Source organism: Denticeps clupeoides, unplaced genomic scaffold, assembly GCF_900700375.1.
Source record: "Denticeps clupeoides unplaced genomic scaffold, fDenClu1.1, whole genome shotgun sequence".
NCBI classification, from domain to species: Eukaryota; Metazoa; Chordata; class Actinopteri; order Clupeiformes; family Denticipitidae; genus Denticeps; species Denticeps clupeoides.
Genome location: NW_021629753.1, coordinates 39667 through 60333, shown reverse-complemented (window position 1 = coordinate 60333; position 20667 = coordinate 39667). Strand labels below are relative to the sequence as shown.

At 45.0% G+C, this 20667-nt stretch overlaps 1 protein-coding gene across 1 annotated transcript in view; it reads left to right on the top strand.

Moving 5' to 3' along the window:
• Positions 1–19047: 19047 nt before the first annotated feature.
• Positions 19048–20667, top strand: part of LOC114773374 (SH2 domain-containing protein 3C-like) — a 34263-nt gene continuing 32643 nt past the window's right edge. The window contains 2 exon segments of the mRNA XM_028965826.1: positions 19048–19183; positions 20143–20199. Coding sequence (XP_028821659.1) covers positions 19168–19183; positions 20143–20199 — 73 coding nt within the window. The 5' untranslated portion in view covers positions 19048–19167.

Sequence of the window (20667 nt, the reverse complement as noted above, 5' to 3'; positions counted from 1 at the left end):
GAACCTGGGTCTTCTGGTTCATAGGCGAGAGTGTTACCCACTTCTCCCTCAATAGCTCAGTTTGGCCATCCCAAACATCTTCCTTTTAAGAATAATGGAGGCTACTGTGCTCTTAGGAACCTTAGGTGCAGCAGATTTTTTTTGTAACCTTGGCCAGATCTGTGTCCTGCCACAATTCTGTCTCTGAGTTCCTTTGACCCCCTGATTGTCATATGCTCTGACCTGCATTGTGAGCTGGAAGGTCTTATGTGTGTGGCTTTCCTAACCAAGTCCAATCAGTATAACACAGCTGGACTCAAATAAAGGTGTTGAGATCAGAAGAAATGGACATCAACAGCGTTAAATATATGAGTGCCACAGTAAATAGTCTGAACACTTAGGACCATGTGATATTAGGACCATGTGTTGATTTAATGGGCTGTTGCCTGGAAGTTGGGGTTATAGAGAGTAGGCAGGAAGTTTTTTCTTTGTTAATAAATCTGCAAAAATGCCAACAATTCTGGGGTGCTGTGTGTACATTAATAATCACTTGATCACATGATTTTAGCAAATGGCTGCAATATAACAAAAAGTGAAACATTGAGTACTTTCCTTACCCACTTTTGGCTTGATTAAAGGTGTCTTCAGCTGGGCATTCAGAGGTGTGGTTCTCCCATACTTCCTGTGTTGTACCGAGTGATTTGACTGAAAGGAGATGGTTCAGTTCCCCGTTGTGTGTGGTCTGATAGGAGTTCTACTACAGGAAGCTGTTTCTGCTGACAGAGTGCAGTGCAGCACCGAAGCCTAATGCAGCACAGAACCCCACTTGGCCAAGCAAGATGCCGATGAGAAGGACACACTGTCCCCGTCTGTGGAGCCCCACGACGCATCACGCTCTCACTGACATTGCGGGGTAAATGGAGATCTGCCAGGTGGGGCTGCTTAAGACGCTGCTGCAGAGTTAATGCCGCACCATTTTTTATTAATGCCATTTAATGGGGGCCGTGGCGATGGCAATGTTCTGCTTTTACAGCATTGTTTCCATGTACTGTAATGGACTTCTAGAAGCAGTTAGCTGACTGAGATGTGTAGTTGTTGTTGACATGTGTAACCTGTCCACATCCAATCTAAATCTGTCACTTCAGTACATACTCAAGTTGCTTAAATTGAATGAAGGGCCCATGTCCGACTGAAGAGGAAAAAAGGAGTCTCAATTTAGTTAATAGTGTTAATGGTGTAAAAAAATTAAAGACAAAAAGATAAGATGACGATGAACTGAAATAAATGATGTGATTAAAGTGCAGCAGCCCTGAATTATTCAGCACTGAGAGAGAAGACCCTCAGGCTGTGTGACAACACATGATAATTTCCCTCAATAGAGAACCAGTCCAGTTCATCTCACACACACACACACACACAACACATAAACACAGACAACACATTCATACATAAATGTACACACATAAAACACACAAAAAACATATTTACATACATCACATACACATAGACACATACACCAGATTTGTTTACACACACAATATGGTATCACATACACTACCAGTCAAAAGCTTTTTACGACACAACTATGAAATGACACACGTGAGGTTATGTAATAAACAGAACAAATAGCAAAAACGGGTTTTCATTTCAGTTTCTCCAAAGCAGGGAGCTTTTGCTGTGATGACAACATTTCACATTAAATTAGGCAACGTGGAGTTCTGAAGTCTTATTATGCTGAACACGTATCGTTCACTCATGTGAATCTCATGCAGAAGCTTTTGATGATGTCAGTAGTGACTGAAGTAGTCATGAAGGCACCAATAACACAGAGTAGGTGCATCCAAACTTTGGTAGTGTACAATTTTCATACATGTGCACAGACACACACACTCTATCTCTCTCTCTCTCTCTCTCTCACACACACACACACACACACACACACACACATACACACATGATGAACATTAACATCCAGGTGTTTTCTTTGGCAGGCGAACCTCCAGTTCATTTCCTGCCAGCCATCTTCAGTGTTCTGAACATTGTCTAGCACAGCTGTGTGTGTCTGTGTGCTTCAGTGGCATTTATAAGACAGAATGTATATGAATGTTATGCATTCTAAGTGTGTGAGATGTGTGTGTGTGTGTGTGTGTGTAGTGTATAGGTTTAAAGGTAGTAACCAAGTGTATTTTTAGTAGAATGATGTGAAATGAGTGTGAGTGTTAGTTCTGGTGTTGCTTGGTGCAACGACAATAAAGCTTTTATATTCATAGCAAAGTGTGTGTGAGCTTGTGTGTATATGAGTACATATGAGTCCTGCATGTTGTGTCTTGCTGCAGCACAGAACGTGGGACGGAAATTCTCTCATTACTGTCTGGCACTGCGAGACGGCGCTTTTATTGAAGCCTGGTTGTGACTCTGCTTTAATTCTGGCACAACACAAGCATGCGGAGACAACGCAATTAACGGCGCAGCGCAGCGGGGATGGAAACTCATTTCTGAAGGTCGCTTGTAGAGCGCCGGCACGGGGGACGGCCCCAGCCCCCGGGTTAACCCTCTCAAGGATGCAAAAGCCTGAAGAATGATGGAGGGATATGAAAAGTGACAGAAAGGGCTGGAGAGGAAGGCAGGAAAGGGAGGGGCCGACGCCGTTGCCGCAGAGATGAAAGGCCGGTCCCTGGCTGCTCGGGATCGGGCAACTCATGCCTGTGGGGCACAGAGACTTTCATTTTAATGGCCTCTCGTGCGGCAGGTATCGTTAAAGAGAACATGCTGCCATTTAGCCACGTGAATGATGTGGACACGGGGGGGGGGAAATGTGGGGCTTTGCGAGAGGTGCAGATGAGATTCAGTTATGGCACGAGAAAGAAAAGGAGAGGCTTAGAAGAGAGATGCAGAGGGGAAGTTTATAGCCATTTTCAGGTTGGAGGTGTCAGGACAGAGCAGAGCACACTGTTTTAAGCTCATCTCTATCTCCTATCTCTCTGCCTTTGATAAAATAACTTCCTCGCGCCTTTTTCCTGCTCGGGTTTTGCGTTCCTCCTTCCTGTTCTCCCCTCCCGCGTTTTGACGGATGCAGCGCTGCTATTGATTTGAGGAGAGGAGCCTGAGCCGGCAGAACTGACGCTGCACCCGGGCCCTCAGGGACCACACTTCCATCCCTTCTTCCATCACTCCCTCTTCCCGCTTGCCTTCAGGGTGTTTTTGTCTCTGGAGCATCTAGCATGTCGTGCTGCATGAAAGAGCCTGTGGAAGAGTTGGGGTTTTTTCACACTCATACAATCTGATGGTTTCATTTTTTTTCACTTCACCATAGCCAGAAGAGGGACCTGTGGATGCGCATTAGATTCAGGGTTTAGCCGCGTGTCCACCGTGTGTCTTCCTCCCCCCACCTCTCACGCTTCACTCGTCCACCTCCATTATGTGTGAGCTGTCAGGTTATCTGGGATCGTGTTAGGGAGCAACCTTGGAGCATCTCCTGAAGGTCTCAATACACACACACACACACACACACACACAAACACAGACAGACTTTTAAACGAGTCATTTATTGTAACTACAGTCAATTCAGAAAAGATTGAAGCACATATTTTATTGAGTGATAAACACTTCAAATACCTTCATCTCTCCTTATTCATTTACTTCACACTTCACAGAAGAGTGTTACAACATCCTTCTTCCAGTTGAGATGCTCATCTCTTTCCACCAAGAAGAGCTAAATTGAAAAGGTCGCTGCACGATCAAATGAGAAAGTGGATTTCAGTCAATGAAAAATAATGTTTATGTTGCTTTTTTATTCATGCTGGGGCTGATGTGCCAGTTGCCAGCTCTCCACTTCCTATGTAGCGTAGGTCATATAACCCAGATGTGTGAAGGGTGCATTTTAGTTGTCCGTGGGTGCATATGATATTTGATAATAAATGAATAAATTGGCAATTGTGTATGAACAAATTAATTAGTATTGATGATGATGATTTGCAATAAATACCAGCCAGGTACGATGCAAGAGGAAAAAAAAAAAGTTTTTTCCTCATACCGAGCTCCAAAGGAATGCCACTTGGCCTGATGTTTTATGGCATCTCAACTTTCAGAGGTTCTAAAATAACTTTCATTCTCGAAGGCCTTTCAGAGACGCTGCTACCATTCCCAGCACCTGAACATTTTTGCTCTTTGTAGGGTGTGCAGTAAATTGTAAGCAAAGCATTTATGCTCAGAGTAGCTTTCCGGCAGAAATCCTGTATAAAAAGGACAATGCGACTGCTGTTATGTGCAGAGTGCAGAACTAATAACAAGAGAAATACGACAGTCGTCTGACAGGGAGTAGAATTGTTAAAACAACCTTGCGAAAACCTTACAACTGTCAAAAAAACCTTGAACAGCCCACATGGACATAAATCCCAACCCAAGGGCTCAAATTTAAATTTGTTCTCAGCCACTGCAGCTGGAGCCCCCTTCAATCAGTCTACAAAATCATGACAAGTAACTACAGACTGGCTGATCGAGAACAAGGATCGCCATGATTCCAGTTCACCGCGGTGCATTCTGGGACCACATTTGGAGCATAAACATTAATAATAGAAAATAGCAGCCCATGAAATTCAATATCCACACATAGCAATCTGCCTGTTACAGTTGCAGGCAATGCCCTGCAAGCCAAACACAAAGGAACGCCTGGAAGGATGGAAATTGGATGCCGGAGCCGTCATTCAATATAACGTGTCCTTTTCCGCTCACGAGCCACGGAGACTGATAAAATACATCCGTACAGGTGGCTGGTAAAATGACCACCACATCAAGGACAACCTGCCATCTGCAGACAATCAAACAAAAGAATATAATAATAAGCTCCTGATTATTACCAATATTCATTTTGCTGTGACCTTGGGGCTATTTGATGAGAGCTAACATCAGACCAAACCAAAAAAATTTGTCTCGTATAGGTTTATCCATCTCTGTATACACACACGTAATATTCTATTATCCATGCATGCAGCTTCAGAAGCCCTCCGAGCCTGACCTTAAGTCTTATCAGACAGAATAGATTTGTTCAGGTCCTGTTAATTGGTAATTGCACTGGATGGCTTTTTAAATTGATGGAAATAGTGCATCCTACTGCATTGCCTGGTATTTGGCTCCCTTATATTTGTATGTATCCTGTATATATGTATGTGCCAGCTCATTGCTGCTATTAATTATGATATTTTTGCATACCAGCATTAGAAATACATTCTAAGGACAATACAAATACTCACACATTAGCCTAGTTGTTGAGATATGGACATCTGACACCAAATTTACAAAGACAAATATAGAGAGGTGGAGAGAGGGGGAGCGGGAGAGAGAGAGAGAGAGAGAGAGAGAGAGACACTCGACATGACTCTAAATACTGTTTCCTAGATCTCAATCCACATTTGGATTTTTCAATGATAATTTGACCATAATAGAAAGAGAAGATGTTTGCCATGCTGTGCTGTAATAATGAAGCTGAGAGACACAGGGAGGCGTCAGTCTCCCAGTACCCATAATGAGCGTAAAACCCAGCGTGTAGCACGCAGCTTTAATTATGCAGCAAGGTCATAAAAAGACAAAAAGGGACACTGAGGGAAAAGATGAGGTGATACCAGCGGCAAGTAAGTGAATGAGTGAGTGATAAACATTTAAATCTGTGGCTTCACAAGTTTGAGTATTTTGCAAATGTGACACTCTAAAACGGCAATTTCATCCAATTCAGATTATTTTGCAGCTATTTAAAAGAAACAAACGCATCAAACGTCACTGTAACCTGAAGATGCACTTGACTGGTTAGAAAAATTGACATTTTAATAAGTGTGTCCTTGCAACGTGTGATGATATGACTCGGTCAACTCTGTTCAGCATCTTTGAAGAATTTGAGGTAATTAAATAGAAATATAGTATTTGTCTTCAGAGCTTTTCCAGCTGACTTCACTGACCCCAACACACAGCCATGACCTACACACAAACACACACGCAGTCTGCATACCAGACAGTACGAACTGCACATATGTCACATAAGGGCATACGGGCAAGTCCATGTCTGATTGGATTTCCTAAAGCAGCGCATGTAGCTGATCCTCCCCTCGTCCGTGGGGATCAAACATCAGCATGAAGAGGGTGGTGTCAGGAAAACCCTGTTCACACAAGGAGCTGCTGGTGCCAACGCGAAGCACCACCGCTGGAGGTCAAAGATTAATCCTTCCGGCTCTCGATCTCACTCCTTCTCTCTCTGGCACTCAGATCCCCTCACGCTCCATTTAATGAGTTCAAACCGCACCTACACAGAAGGGGCTGAGGGATTTATGGGTGGCCGTTAACAGAAAATGTAGATTAGATGTTTGGACAAGGTGAAAAATGTGTATGTCATTTGCACGGAATTCTGGGATCGCTTTTCCTTCTCACTTGTAGGGCCCTTCAGTGGATCCAGGTTGTCCTTCATGGCATTTAATTATGAATATTGATGTTGAATGGTCTATGGCATTGTTTATGTAGCAATATTGTGTATATATATGTCTAACATTCTGCCACATTTTGAATATAAACTCCAACTAGGGGCCATTATGGGGCAGTGGTGGCCTAGCGGTTAAGGAAGCGGCCCCGTAATCAGAAGGTTGCTGGTTCGAATCCCGATCTGCCAAGGTACCACTGAGGTGCCACTGAGCAAAGCACCGTCCCCACACACTGCTCCCCGGGCGCCTGTCATGGCTGCCCACTGCTCACCAAGGGTGATGGTTAGCAATTTCCTTCGGGATTAATAAAGTCTTATAAAATAAAGAAAATATCTGGGCTTGCACATCTATGTTAAAAAAACAAGGAAGTGCACTGATCATCTGTGCAGGACGAAAGGAAGAGAAGACGTATTAGTAGAAAACATACAGCAGCGCAACGTGTCATTTCACCAGACTTGGCAGAGGGCTTGCATTCTGAGAAGAGCAAATGAGGTGGACTTTTCAGGAGAGTAGCAGAAGATCAGTAGGTAGGTAACTGAGTGTGAGGGAAGAAGGCTGGGGTGTGACATCACACAGTCACTCGCCACAACCACCAGTTCCTAATCAGGGAGGGGACTCTCACCATTCATTCACTCACACACGCACACCTATGGGCAATTTAAAAGTGCACTGCTTTGGAAAAACGGAGAACCTGGTGGAGGAGAGCATGCAAACTCCACACACACAAAGCAGGCGCCATGACCTAAAAGGCTGTGCGGAATAGTGAATGCATGGAATTACCTTCATGCAATAGTGAAGGGGCCGCGTTGACGTATCACACATCAGATGATCTTTATTAAGAATCTTAATAGCAGGCAGTTCAGCCTGGCCATTATGTGATTCGAGTGCAAATAGCTGATGAATTATAAAGCAGGGCCCATTTTCCCCGACCTGCTTCGCAGGGGCATTAGCTCTCTGTAGCTCTCTGTATCGGAATTGGAATTCAATAGAAGTACAAGGACATACCAGCAGCGAGATGCTGATTCCAGTAAATCAGCACTGACCCTTTTACAAACAAGAGTGACGATTCACATACCCACACTGCTCTCACACTCCTGTACTGTACCTACCACACACATTAAGACATAGCGATTATGGGATCAGAACGGATGTTCAGCCCCACATCGTTTCACTCTGAGAGGGGAGCAGCTCTGCTCTGATAATCTCACTGATTGTCTTTTTGATGGATGTTTGTCTTGTTGCTTATGAGTGTGTGTGTGTGTGTGTGTGTACCTCCATCTTGCTTGTAAAGAGGCTTTGTCTGCCTGTAACTGAGCCGGGATGCATTTCCTCCATCCAGACTGCATGATGAGTTGCGGTAAGTTTGACTCAGGTAATATAAGCCTTCAGCTGCAGCTCTATTAGAGTTGTGGGGTGGTGGGGGGTCGAGGGTCTGTGAAAAGTCGGTGCAGGTGTAGATTTTTTTAGACGACTTCCCACAACCAGTCCGTGATAAAGGTGTTCAGTTCCATGGGAGGAGTCTGTGTAATTGGTTGATTGGAAGGTCATTCCAACAACCTTCACCTACACCCAGCTGTCTGGTCCCCTCCACCTGACCACACCAAGCACTGAACTGGCACAACGGAGCTCAGCAGCCAACCACGGGACAGCGAGGGAGAGGAAGGGGAATTCATTTATTCTCCGGCTGTCACTCGCTCCGAGACGGGGCAGGAGAGTGACGGGAGGGGGGGTTCGGTCGGCATGACAACCCCCTTACCCCAGTGCTCAGAGCACAGTCTGCCCACTGCTTCGCTGTCTGCCGTGTTGGGGTGGGCGGAGCCGGATCGAGAGCTTTTAGTGAGCGCTCACTTAATGCAGCTTTGTGTGATGAATGCATGTACATTGTGGGCAACAATCCTGACACTGCAAGACCCAAACACACACACACACACACACACACACACACACACGTTTTTAATGAAGCCTTTCGGGAAGCTTCACTCACCACAGGGCAATCAGGCAGACAGGGAAATATGTCTGTGCGAGCACACGAGGTTTAATTACGAATCGAGAGGCGCGGCCACAACATGCCAGGCCCGCCACCCCCTCCCCCAGCAAGCATGATGACATCGTGAAGGATGAGGACGAAGCAAATCGGCTCTCAATCAAAGCCTTTTAACACCGAAGAACGCGCCGCGGCTGGTGCCAACACCGGCTAACGTAGCGCGGGATCGATTCACCTCTAATGTGCAGCGTGGTTCGCTGGACACGGCCGCTCAGGTGGATGAGCAGGACAAAAGAGGACAGGGGACCACGATGTTCGTGTCTGTCCCAGGATTCTATAGCTGCAATTTGTCCTTCTGCTAATCAGCCATCACCTCCTCCTTTCACCATGCTAAGAGCTAACAAGTGCGAACCGCAACGTGGCACGGCGCGATCTGCTGGACCTTCGAGCATTATTTATAATATAAATATTATATTTCGTATTTATAATATAAATATTATATTATTGGAACTGTTTGCCTGGTCGTAATTTTCAGCCTGGATAAAAGGGGGGATTGATTGACGGATTGATCCGAGGCCCGCTCGTCCCCACGCGTCCACACCCCATCATCCTGCTGAGTAGCAGCTTTGCGAGTGCCCCCCCCACCCCCCGCCGAACCCCCGGCTCTTATTAGATTTGCCCGTAAATATTTGATGACTCGGCCGATCCACCGAGGGCAGGACTCAATCTGCCACTGCGAAAGACGCTCAAGGTCACGGAGCGCTGCGACACTTCCTGTGGAGGGAGGCGGGAAAGGGGGAGGGGCCTGGCGGCTCGACGGCATGTAAGTGACGTCCGGAGATCATCTTCGTCTGTGGAGGGATGAACAACATTGCGCTCTCCTGCAGTTTTTTTCATTTCTTCTAATTACCAAGAGAGTGAGGAAGGGACCGGAGATGGAAGAAGAGCATGGGGAAAAAATAAAAAAGCGAGACAGATGGCGAGACGAGAGAGCTGCATATGAGATGAGGAGGAAAATACGGATAAAAAGATATTTAGAAAACAGAATTCTTCTCGGAAATGTGTTGGTGTGTGTGAGCGAAATGAAGTGTCTATTTGTAGAGCTTGGACCGATCCCACCCCCGAGTTCCAGAGATGCTAAATATTTCGCTTCTCTCATCTCGTCCATCTCCTCCTCTCCCAGAATAAAGCTTGTGTCTGATGCAGGAGACGTCCAGAAGGGTCTGATGTGGGCTCCGGCGTCTGGCGCTCAGTCAGCCTTAAGCCTGGCCCTGCTGTGGCGGTGGGCTTGCTGTGTGAAGGGGAAAGGGGGCCAGTTTGAGAGAGAGAGACCATCTGCTCTTCCGCTCACACAAGTCCCGCCGGCCCAGAGCTCTTCTGCTCACAGTGCGTTCGATGCTCCCTGATATATTGCTGTGACTGCACGGTAACACGCTGTACCTACTTTATTTGCTTCAGTCAGAGCCCAAAACCAAGGGCACTATTTTCATACTGGCGCTATGCATAGATGAGGTCTCTTCAAGATACAGGTGTTTCTTCCTTGTTTTATCTATTTACTTATGTAAATACCGTGGACTCCTTTGAATTAATATATGCATTTCAGAAACATCTCATTTGAAAAACGTATACATTTTTGCCCCCGCATGCTAGACTTTATGCTGTTGATCCAATGGCCCAAACCCACTAAATCTGATTCTGATAACATGATCTGTATAATGAACCCAAATAGAATATATGTAACTCGCTCACACACACCTGGCCTGTGCCAACGGCCACCCTTGATTAAGGATGCTTTGGGGTTTACTGCATCAACTTCACTGTGCTCAGTGCACCTTTGTCATCTGAAAACTGCATCCTAGTGTTGCATGCAGGCCTGTTCTGAGTTTAAGACATTTGGCAGAGCGACTTGCAACGTATTTTAGTAAACAGCAGGCTCATTAAAACCTGTTCCCCGGTAGTACTGAGAGTGCATTTTCATGCATTGGAATTTAGCCCGAATACTTCGATGACGGTCGCTGACTTACGCTCGGGGACGGCCTTTTTGTTTCAAATGTGCAGAGATAAAAATCAGCCTGTGATGCAGCGTGTTGCTGAGCTCGGCGCTGGCGTGCTGCAGGTGCAATTTGTCTACAAACTGGGTTGAGCCAGGCCGCTGCAGGCCTGTTTAAAAGGGAACTGAGAGTTTGAAGAAGGAGGATTTGAGACTTGCAAGCAGAAGCCCACAGGCTTGAGGTTTGGCACTGGTCAGGCACACTGCCGCCTTGTTTTTAATAGCTTTGCCCTTTGGGTTTGAGCTGAAGAAAGAAAATGGTTACCTACACCAGCTCTCTGCATTTCAGTTCCAGAAAGGTTAGAGCATCGTGTCCTGTGTATTTGGAAGCAACAAACCTGACTGTGTCTGGGACAGGGGTTTTATCCAGATCCTTCCCCGACCCCTGGACCGGGTCCTCTCTGTGAGGGCGGAGCCTTGTGCTCCCCCTACTGCTCCTCCAGGGAGGAATAAAGGCTTGATTTATGAGCCCCTCTGCCACTAATGATACCCCCACATGCCATAAATCTCTCTGCTCCCCCTGGTGTCTAGGAGACAGGTAGCGCCACCAGGGGACGGAAGAGGTAATGGGGTGGGGGGCATCTGCAGGCTGCTTTTTCAGACTCGCTTGTCCCCTCACATGGCATTACGACACAGAGGAGACAGGGCGATAAGAGACAGAGATCTGAAAATGTCAGTGGGAACAGTAATTACCGACAAGGGCTCGATGGCCAGACGTTTGCACACGAGTGCTTCATTACAGCTGGAGATGAATGGAGAGCACATGAAGAGCTGGATCGGCTCGTGCGCTCAGCGCCTGTTTGTTCAGAGCGTGGCGGACGAGAGGCTCTGATTGCCGTGGTTAATTCTCTGGAGTACAGGGAGCAGGGCTGACGCTCGGCCGACTGGCTTAGATGAGAGCCCATTCGGCAATGGGCATGGGTGCTGAGGATTATCGGTAGATCGCTGCACTCGCTTGACGTGCTTCACTGTCCAGACTACATGCAGAATACTGAGACATTTTTGGTAAAAATATAACAGACGTAATCGCTTTGATCCATTAACAAGATAACTTTGTCCTGAACTGTAGTGAGTAGTGACAATAGTGAGTATTAACAATTTCACAGGTGTTTTGTGCAGGTGTATGTGTATGTGTGAGTAGCTGTGAAAGTTAGTCACTTTTTGTACCCCTTCCCCATGTCTTTCACTTTCACCCCTTCATCCATCACACAAATCAAAGGTCAAATTGCCACGTCACTCATTCTCAAAGAAAACTGTCAAACTTAGAGACTAGAAAGGAGGTGGGGGGTTGCCCCACCCACCCCCCGACTGGAATTGTCCCACGCGAAAAAAAAAGAGTCCATTACTAATGGGCTTCACCTGTGGACCAGTGGACTAAGTCAAACATGAAAACAATCCCCAGAGATGGTGCCCATCGGAAAAATCTAGTCGGTAGTCCAGAGAATGATGAAATTAGCAAGGAGTAAGTGATAAAAAGAGAAATATATTTCATTAAAAGAGACATAGAAATTTGAGGAATGGAGGAAGATTAGTAGAAAGAGTTATCAAGGCCAGCAGGAAGAGGAATGAAGTGGAGGGAGAAGAGCGGGAGGGGGTGGAATGAGGTCAGAGTGCCCTCCTGCTGTTCATTCAGCTGCTGAGAAGAGAGCCCACTTCAGAAGTCACCTTGAGATCCCTGCCATGATTAGGGACAGAGGAGAGAAGTTGAAGGGCCACTCTGACTCCTCCCGTCAAAGGTTATGGCTGCAGGGGGTTAAGGGTGCAGCGTCTGGTAGAAACAAAGCATTACATCCAACACCCAGATCTTTAGGGGACAACCAGCTCCATCAAATCCGGACAAGTAATTACTGACAAGCCTCAATTGAGCTCAGAGATGTGCTGATGCTGTCAATGTCAAGTTTGGGTGGCACCTGCTCATAAATAAAAATAAGGGCGCTTTACATAGAGCATCTCAGACAGGCTGCATTGCAGATGAAAAGCGAGTTTGTGAATGTGCTAAACACATGAACATTTATGAGACGTCTTTATCCAGAGCAACTTACAATCGGTAGTTACAGGGACTGTCTCCCTGGAGACACTCAGAGTTAAGTGTCTTGCTCAGGGACACAATGGTAAAAAGTGGGGTTTGAACCTGTGACTTTATGATCACCTGATTCGCAGGTAAAAGTGTTACCCGCTGATAATACATTAGTATAACAAATTAGCGTGGCGGGTCGTAAATAACTCAGGTAAGGTGGAGCGAGACCATTTAGAGCTTTATAGGTCAAAATAGGATTTTGTACAGTGATTGTAAGACTGGGGTGATGTGGTCGGATTTTCTAGTTCTAGTTAGAACTCTCGCAGCGTCATTATGATGTAATCAGACAGCTTACATCTGGCTGCTTGAGGCCAAAGTACGAGAGTTTCTGTCTTGTCAGGGTTTAACAGAAGAAAGTTGGTGAGCATCCACTGTCTAATGTCCTTCAGACAATTCTCTGTTCTGTACAGCTGCTGCCTCTAGTCTGGCATTGCTGACAGATACAACTGTGTGTCATCAGTATAGCAATGAAAGCTAATACCGTGTTTGTGAATGGCATGACCTAAAGTAACATGAAAAAGGAAAATAGCAGCAGACCTAGAACAGAACCTTGTGGAACACCAAACTCTACTTTACTATGTGAAGACAAATCACCACTGATGTCTCCAAAAGATATGATCTGAACCATTCAAGGGCTGTTCCCTTAATCCCAATAACATTCTCTAACCTGGCAAGGAGAATAGCGTGATCAATAGTGTCAACCACTGCACTCAGATCAAGCAGGACAAGCAGCAAGTTGGGTCCCTGATCAGAGGCCAACAGCAGGTCATTAACCACTTTAACCAGCACTGTCTCAGTGCTATGATGAGGTCTAAATCCCGATTGATATGCTTCATGAATGTAGTTGCTGTCTGGATACTCGCATAGCTGCTGGGCTACGAAAATTCTTGAAATATAAACAGAAGGTTGGGGATCGGTCTATAATTCGAAAGCTGACTGCGATTTTGGTTCAAATTCAATCCGCCACTGAGCAAAGCACCGTCCCCACACACTGCTCCCCGGGCGCCCGTCATGGCTGCCCACTGCTAACTCAGGGTGGTGGTTAAATACAGAGGACACATTACGTTGTGTGCACCGTGTGCTGAGCTGTGTATCATAAGGACAATGACTTCACTTTTTCAACAGACAAAACCTGTAGTTTTGAGTGTAAGATGATACAAGATGAAGTTTCTGCTTCTGTAATAACACCTTGTGTTAAAAAAGATAATTATTTCTAATTCTCATCCAATCCTAACCCCCGGTTAATAAAAGCCACACGTCCCAACCACACCAGCAAAGGTGCCTCCCACAAAGGTTTCCCTCCACAGATTTTTATTGACTGTTTTAGACAGCATTGACATGTGGTCTTCTATTCACACACTGTTGGAGTGTAGGAGGAGGAGAAGCTGCAGAATTATGACAAATTAGAGGCCAGGACAACATGCCCTGCTGAGCCTACGTTCATAAAACTTCAAAGAACAGATGGGAGTATTCAGGGTCTACTTCCTGTGAAAGTTTGAATGCAGAGCAGGACAATTTTGACCCCAGACCTGGACCTGTGAGATGCTTCCTCAGCTTAAGACGAACTGTGACAGACTTGTGGCTGAAATCTGACCCCTCTGTCTAATCTCATGCAGGTTTGTAGGTTAGCAGCATGTGTCCTCCCCCTGATAATACAACAGCATTAAGCTCTGGGTGAACCCAGATCAGCGCACTGGTCCACGTGTGGGAATGTTTGATTAGAGCCCGGGGATAATGGGACTTTAAGTGCCGAGGTTGAGATTACTAAACACACCAGCAGATTCCTGTAGCCTCTACATCACCTCCTTGTGTGTTGTTATCTGTTGTAGCCATGTGTGCAACAGACCAACTCCTGTGCTTTAACACATAATGGAATAACTGAGTTCCTGAACAGTTAGCTCCAGCTCAGTGGTTTGATAGGGCACGAGTAGTTCCATAAGTGCTGATGAGCGCAGCACTGGGACACATTACTCTGTCGCCAATTCAAATAATGTTCCTCCCGTCTTTTTAGCAACACTCTCGACTTTTAATATGCATACACACGCGTCCCAGCCTGTCTGCAACCCTCGACTAGATGTGCAGGTTCTACATTCATCAGACAACATGAAGGAAAACAATGGCACATTGTGCGTGCTTTAATCATCTTCCGAGGACAAGGCAGCCTCATTTGCAACTACCTCCTGTCCCACACTAACTTGTAGAGCTTCCTGCCGCGGTCTCATCCTCCATCTAGGGTGATGTTAACGCTGTAACATTAGAGCGTTGTTTCCGCGGCCGTCCCTGAACATGACTCTGCTGTGAACTTTGACCTTGATTCTGTCTCAAGTGACAATTCAAGTGACACTTCCATCAAATTCTTTACTGTTAGGCGGCCTTTGTATGTGGTGCTTTGTTAGCATTGTGCTACCACTTTTGTACAGACAAACTATAATGGGCTATATTGGGATTTGGCATTTTTATAATATTTTTTTTTGAATAATTATATATGATATAGAGACATGGGAAAGTGAAATATACAGCCAACTTTTATTTTAAATTGCTTTTGAGTTGAGGTAGCTGCAGAATCACCAAACTACTGTGTGCAGTTGAGACATTTCTTTCTGTCAGGTACTCTGAAGCAGCTGTCGGATTAAGCAGACCTTTTTTTGTTTGTATGCTGGTCCTTCCGTCTGGTCCCAGAGAGGCTGAGACGCTACTTGACACTTGTTACTGTCCCCATACAGGCCACTGTGGGCGGCTATTACCAAGGAACTCCCTGCTCTTCGTGCTTCTCTCCCTCACCGCCTCGCTGTTCTTTCATTCATTCCGTTGCTCTTGCCTCGGGTGCTTCTCTGGCCACTTCTTCTATTGGACATGTCTCTCTCTCTCTGTCTCTCTAGATAGAAAAGGACATTAACAGGTAAATTTCATTTATCTGTATGCTCTTCCTAGAAGCTCCGCTTCTAGCGCACCATCTCTGCCCTTCGCTCTGTATGCAGGGGGATTAGTGGGACTTTGCGTCGGTGAGCCTTCAGTGTCCTTGGTGAGGACTGACCTATTTGCCTCACTTCCAGGGACTTGTAGTGTGTGTGTGTGTGTGTGTGTGAGGGAGACCTTTTGAATTATTGATATCCTGTGTGAAATAGGAGCAGCTAATGACTTCAGCCTGGTTTTACAGGCGCTGAGACTCTCACATTTACATCCCAGCGTTTCTCACGTATCGAGGACACGAGCTGGTTTTGATGAGGACTGATTTCTTTCTGATCGGTACATTGAATAACATTTCCAGACGTCCAGTCACCTTGAATGAAGGCCGGACTTCAGTGTACACATGTTGCATGTCTGGACAGGTTATGAATAACAGGTTATGAATGATCTTCTTGGATCGTGTCCTTTTGGATGACTATTATCTATAAGTTATAAGTTGCATGAACTGCACGTTATGCTTTAAAAAAAAACCCAGCATGCCCCAGCATGTCACTCGCTCACCCTGTGCACATAATGAACCCGGTGGGCCTTCACCGCGCCATGTCGCACCTGCAGAAACGGAAGCCGCGGGCGTGGCCTCTTCATCATCTGCCCATTGCAGCAGGTGATGGATGCTGCGTCAAGGACATCAGCAGTGCTGTTCACACAGCATTTCGTCCCCCCACTGCTGTCATGTGCCAACACGTACCACACAACGCCGCATTTTTCACAGTAAATAAGTGACGGTGAACAGAAAAACACCGACATCAAACACACCGGGCTGCTTCGGCGACTGTGGACTACCGATTTCAGCACAGCCGCATAAGCTAGCATGCTTGGGATGCAGGGGTTCGAGCAAAGCTGGAGGCCAGTAGTGTGTTACTTAGGAACACTATATGGTTGTAGCAGGATCTGTAAAAGTGGCCGAAGCCATCGTGACACGAACAGACAGGGAGTGAAAGGGGACATCCTTGGTGCGCCAGGGATGAATTTACATGTGTTACCACAGGTGATAACAAAGGTAATCGGGCAGTAATGAGATAATGAGACAATGCAAATTTCAAGCACCAGTCTGGAAAACATAGAATCGGACATGTGGCCGGGGATGTTATAGGAGCATCTAGGAGTTATGTCATCTGAAAGACAGCATGTTTAGCATGTTACATTTACATTAAGAATTATTCATGACTGCAAAGAGGATGGTACAAATGCAAACGAGCTCACCCAACCGGCTTTAATGACATTTACATTTACGGCATTTACCAGACGCCCTTATACAGAGTGACTTACAATCAGTAGTTACAGGGACAGTCCCCCCTGGAGACACTCAGGGTTAAGTGTCCTGCTCAGGAACACAATGGTAGTAAGTGGGATTTGAACCTGGGCCTTCTGGTTCATAGGCAAGTGTGCTACCCACTTGGCTGCTACCACCCTATTAATGATGCACTGTTGAGGAAATCTAGATGCCGACTATGAGGTTTAGAAAGAGATCACTGTTTGCTGGTTTTCCTAGATGATCAACATTGCCATGCAAAACAACATCATACTTGGCCAGTAATACCGGTTATTCTGGCATTACCAGTTTAACTTTTGCATTTTAGTCATTCAGTTTGAGTGCAAATTGTACTTTCTATTAATAAAAGCATTGGTAAGGGGTCTTTGCACTTAATTCACACATCTTCTTGTCTAGTCTAGAGGGAATCCTGGATCATCAGCTTCCTGTCAGTTCCCCTGCTGCCTAATGTCCTCAGTATCATGAATGCATATATGAAGCTTGATAATTTGCCTGAACAACTGCTAATTAAAGGTTAATTAAGACAGGATGAAAATTTCTGAACATATCTTGTTGTTGTAAAGGGTGACATTAGGTCCAAGACCCATTGTGATGGTCCACATGTCTGAAATGCACCACCCTAGCACACCAAGAGGTTTATATAAACCAAATGCCATGAAGCCCACTGTTTGGTGGCAAATAGCCTGCCTGAATAAAATCCCTGGAGTCAAGCTGAGAAGCCTTGGAGACACAAAAAGCTCCATTAACATGAAAAGCGCACCTCTTCAAATGACCAGGGCTTTAAATACTAGGATGAATAAAACTGCACTTGTGCAATGAGTGAATGCCCTTTAGGAGATGAGCAGGCAGGTTGACCTCATTGTGGTGCATTGTGTGCAGCAAGCTGACCGCTGCTGCCCCCTACTGACCACAAAACGCGGTACAGTAGGAAGTAAATACAGTCTGTGGTCTGTGAAGATTCTCAGTCATCCAGGGGAATTTGTCTGAAAGTTGAGTCGTGGCAACTGGACTTTCTTTCTTTAACGTGGGGACGTTTCATTCTGCATCCACAGAACTTTCTCAATGTCTACATTAAAGAAAGAAAGTCCAGTTGCCATGACTCAACATTACTCTACACCCTGTTCAGTTTTACACTGTTTCCACATTAATATTAATCCGTCGTGACACAGGTCAAGTGAGAGTGTTACAAGACTAATGTTTTGTCACATCCTGTGTTGCTTCTTCCAAGATGATGATGAGAATTGAGAAATGAGAACTTGAGAAATGTACATTTTTAAACAGTGTTTTCCACCGCCCTCATCAGAACACAACAGAAGAGGAGAAGGGGAGGGCTCAGGATGTTTAAATGGCCATTGCATTATTCGATTTTTTTTTGGTATTTTGTGAGAATACATTTTGATCTGGATGCATTTAGTTTATCAGTACCAGTGCAAGAATAAAAGTTCAGTCATTAACAGTCTTCGCTGATGCCTTCCACTGCAGTGTCAATGCCAATTCTCCATCGATTTGCACTTTGTAGTATTTATGTGGTTATATTGTTTTTTTGTATTCTGAGCCTTTGATATATTTTGTTGTCGTTCCATATTCGGTCCTTTTTAGTTTTATTTGTTGTTATGAATCAGCAGGGACTTTAAATCCTCTGAATAAAACCTTAAAAGTTCTGGCACACCTACAGAAATGCAGTCCGATTTGTCCATGCAGAGCAGAATCACAACGGGTTGGAATATGATGTCGTGTTTTTTATATTTAAAAAGCGCCGCCGACTGTCTCTCATTCCGCTGTTTGATCACTCCTGTCTGTGGCCTTTTCACACCTCCCTCTGCCTCAGCAGGAAGTCACACCCACTGAGGGTGTGCCAGAAGTGAGGTTCAGGCTACAACATTGCATCCTTACCACTTGTTCTGTCATTAATGTGCCCCCAGGAACGTTGTAGTTTGGACCCTAACGTCCCTCCCAACGCAGTGTGTTTATATCTCGGCTCCTTCACATGGTGTTCAGTAAAAGGGTCAAAATGAAGTATTCAGTCTTGCACAAGTGGGGCCGTGTGAAAAAAGCACTTCATTTGTAGATTGCTTTTACAACTCAAACAAATTTCACCCTCAAAAGGGAAGTAGCGGTGACCAAGGTCAAACTCCTCAACGCCTGCAGCTGCAAAGCTACAAAAATGCAAAGAGTGCAGCTTCTGTGTCACCCTGTCACACACATCCGCCCATCAACCCCACACAGGAAGCTGTGAGATGCACCACGAAGACACTTATTATAGCACAGCTAAAGAGCAGGAAGTGCAGCTCCAAAACCTTCACATGAACACAGAGTCAGCACAGGACTCCAAGACCAAGTCCAGGACACCAGAGCCCACCCCACTACAGCAGCATCATGAGCAAACGCAAGAGTGAGTATCGTTGTGATGGCCAGGATGCCACGAGCAGTTGTGAGATTGGTAAAAGTGATATGGTGGGCATTTAAGCACATACCCACATTTTTCTAAGGTACTTTAATATATATATATTATATATATAGTCATTGATATATAGTCAATTGACTGGGGCAATATATATGTTTGAAAGAGTGTGTGTGTGTGTGTATACACACACACACACACACAACACATACATACATTGCTCAAGAGCAAAGTATGTCTAGCATTGATCTTAGAAAGATTATAATTTGTGAAAAAAGAAAACCTATTTCTCCAAGTCTGCTAATGCCATAGAAAGCAAGGGGAATTCCTTATAATGACTTTGGGGACGTCCCCAGGTCAACAACAAAAATATAGACCTGAAGGAAGATTGGAATGAAGCAAAAATGATTCTAAGGGTTCAGGATATTAAAAAGTTGGGATGAGGGACCTGCCAGTTCAATAAAGTGTGAAAAGGGGATATATTTGAAGCTGCAGATATGTTTTTAATATTCAACAGTGAAAAATGCAAATAATCACATTAGTATTCAACGCTGACAGACACACTCATGCTGGGAATTCTCAAATGGCTTTTATTTTAAGTGTTTTTTCTATTTTGCGGTAACAAAAGTGTGAAAATGTGGGAAAAAGTGTTACACTCATATTCTGTAGAGCATAGAACAGCAAATAGAGAAACTAGAAGAAACTAGAACTGGTGCTAAATTTTCTCTGACATGAGGACATTTTGATGATTCAACTGCACAGTCTCACAGCTCGCCAGACAAGAATTTGATGACACGATTTTCTGTGAAACTCAGCTTCATAAAAAAATGATACGAAGTTTTTCCGTGATCTTCAGATTTTGGTGTCTGACAGCGAGTAGTGAGAACCTCTCAGCAGCTCCTGCCTCCTATTATGTCTTGACCTGTTGAGCCCTCTGCTCTTTTTTTCAGTCTCGCTCTCCATCTGTGTCTCCTTTGTCCTACTGAAGGTCTTTACATCAATAGGAGGCAAGTGTGTGTGTGTGTGTGTGTTTCCACTTTCAGGGAATTGAGCTTGTTAAAATCCAGTGGTGGAACTGCTGGATGTTCCATGAATAACAGCGATGAAACCTAAACTCTCTGTTACCCACCATGCAATATTGAGGACGTACACACTTTGGAAGCGTTTTCTGTCACTTTTTACAAAACCACTTGCTTAAAACTCAAGCACCTCCACCATCCATCCCCATTATCCAGGCCAGGACGGTATCTTCAGACTGACTAGCATTTAAAATACTGCTTGTAGCCCTGAAATCTGATTTACTAAGTCATTAATTTATATATGATACACGGCTCAGCCAATCAGGCAATATCTTACTTTATGTAGCTATAAAATAGGTGTTAGGTTTGTGAAAATAAATGTGTTCATTCTTGAGATCAGTTTGAAATATTTTATATTTTTAATATGTTTCAACACTTGATGGTGAGTGACTGTGG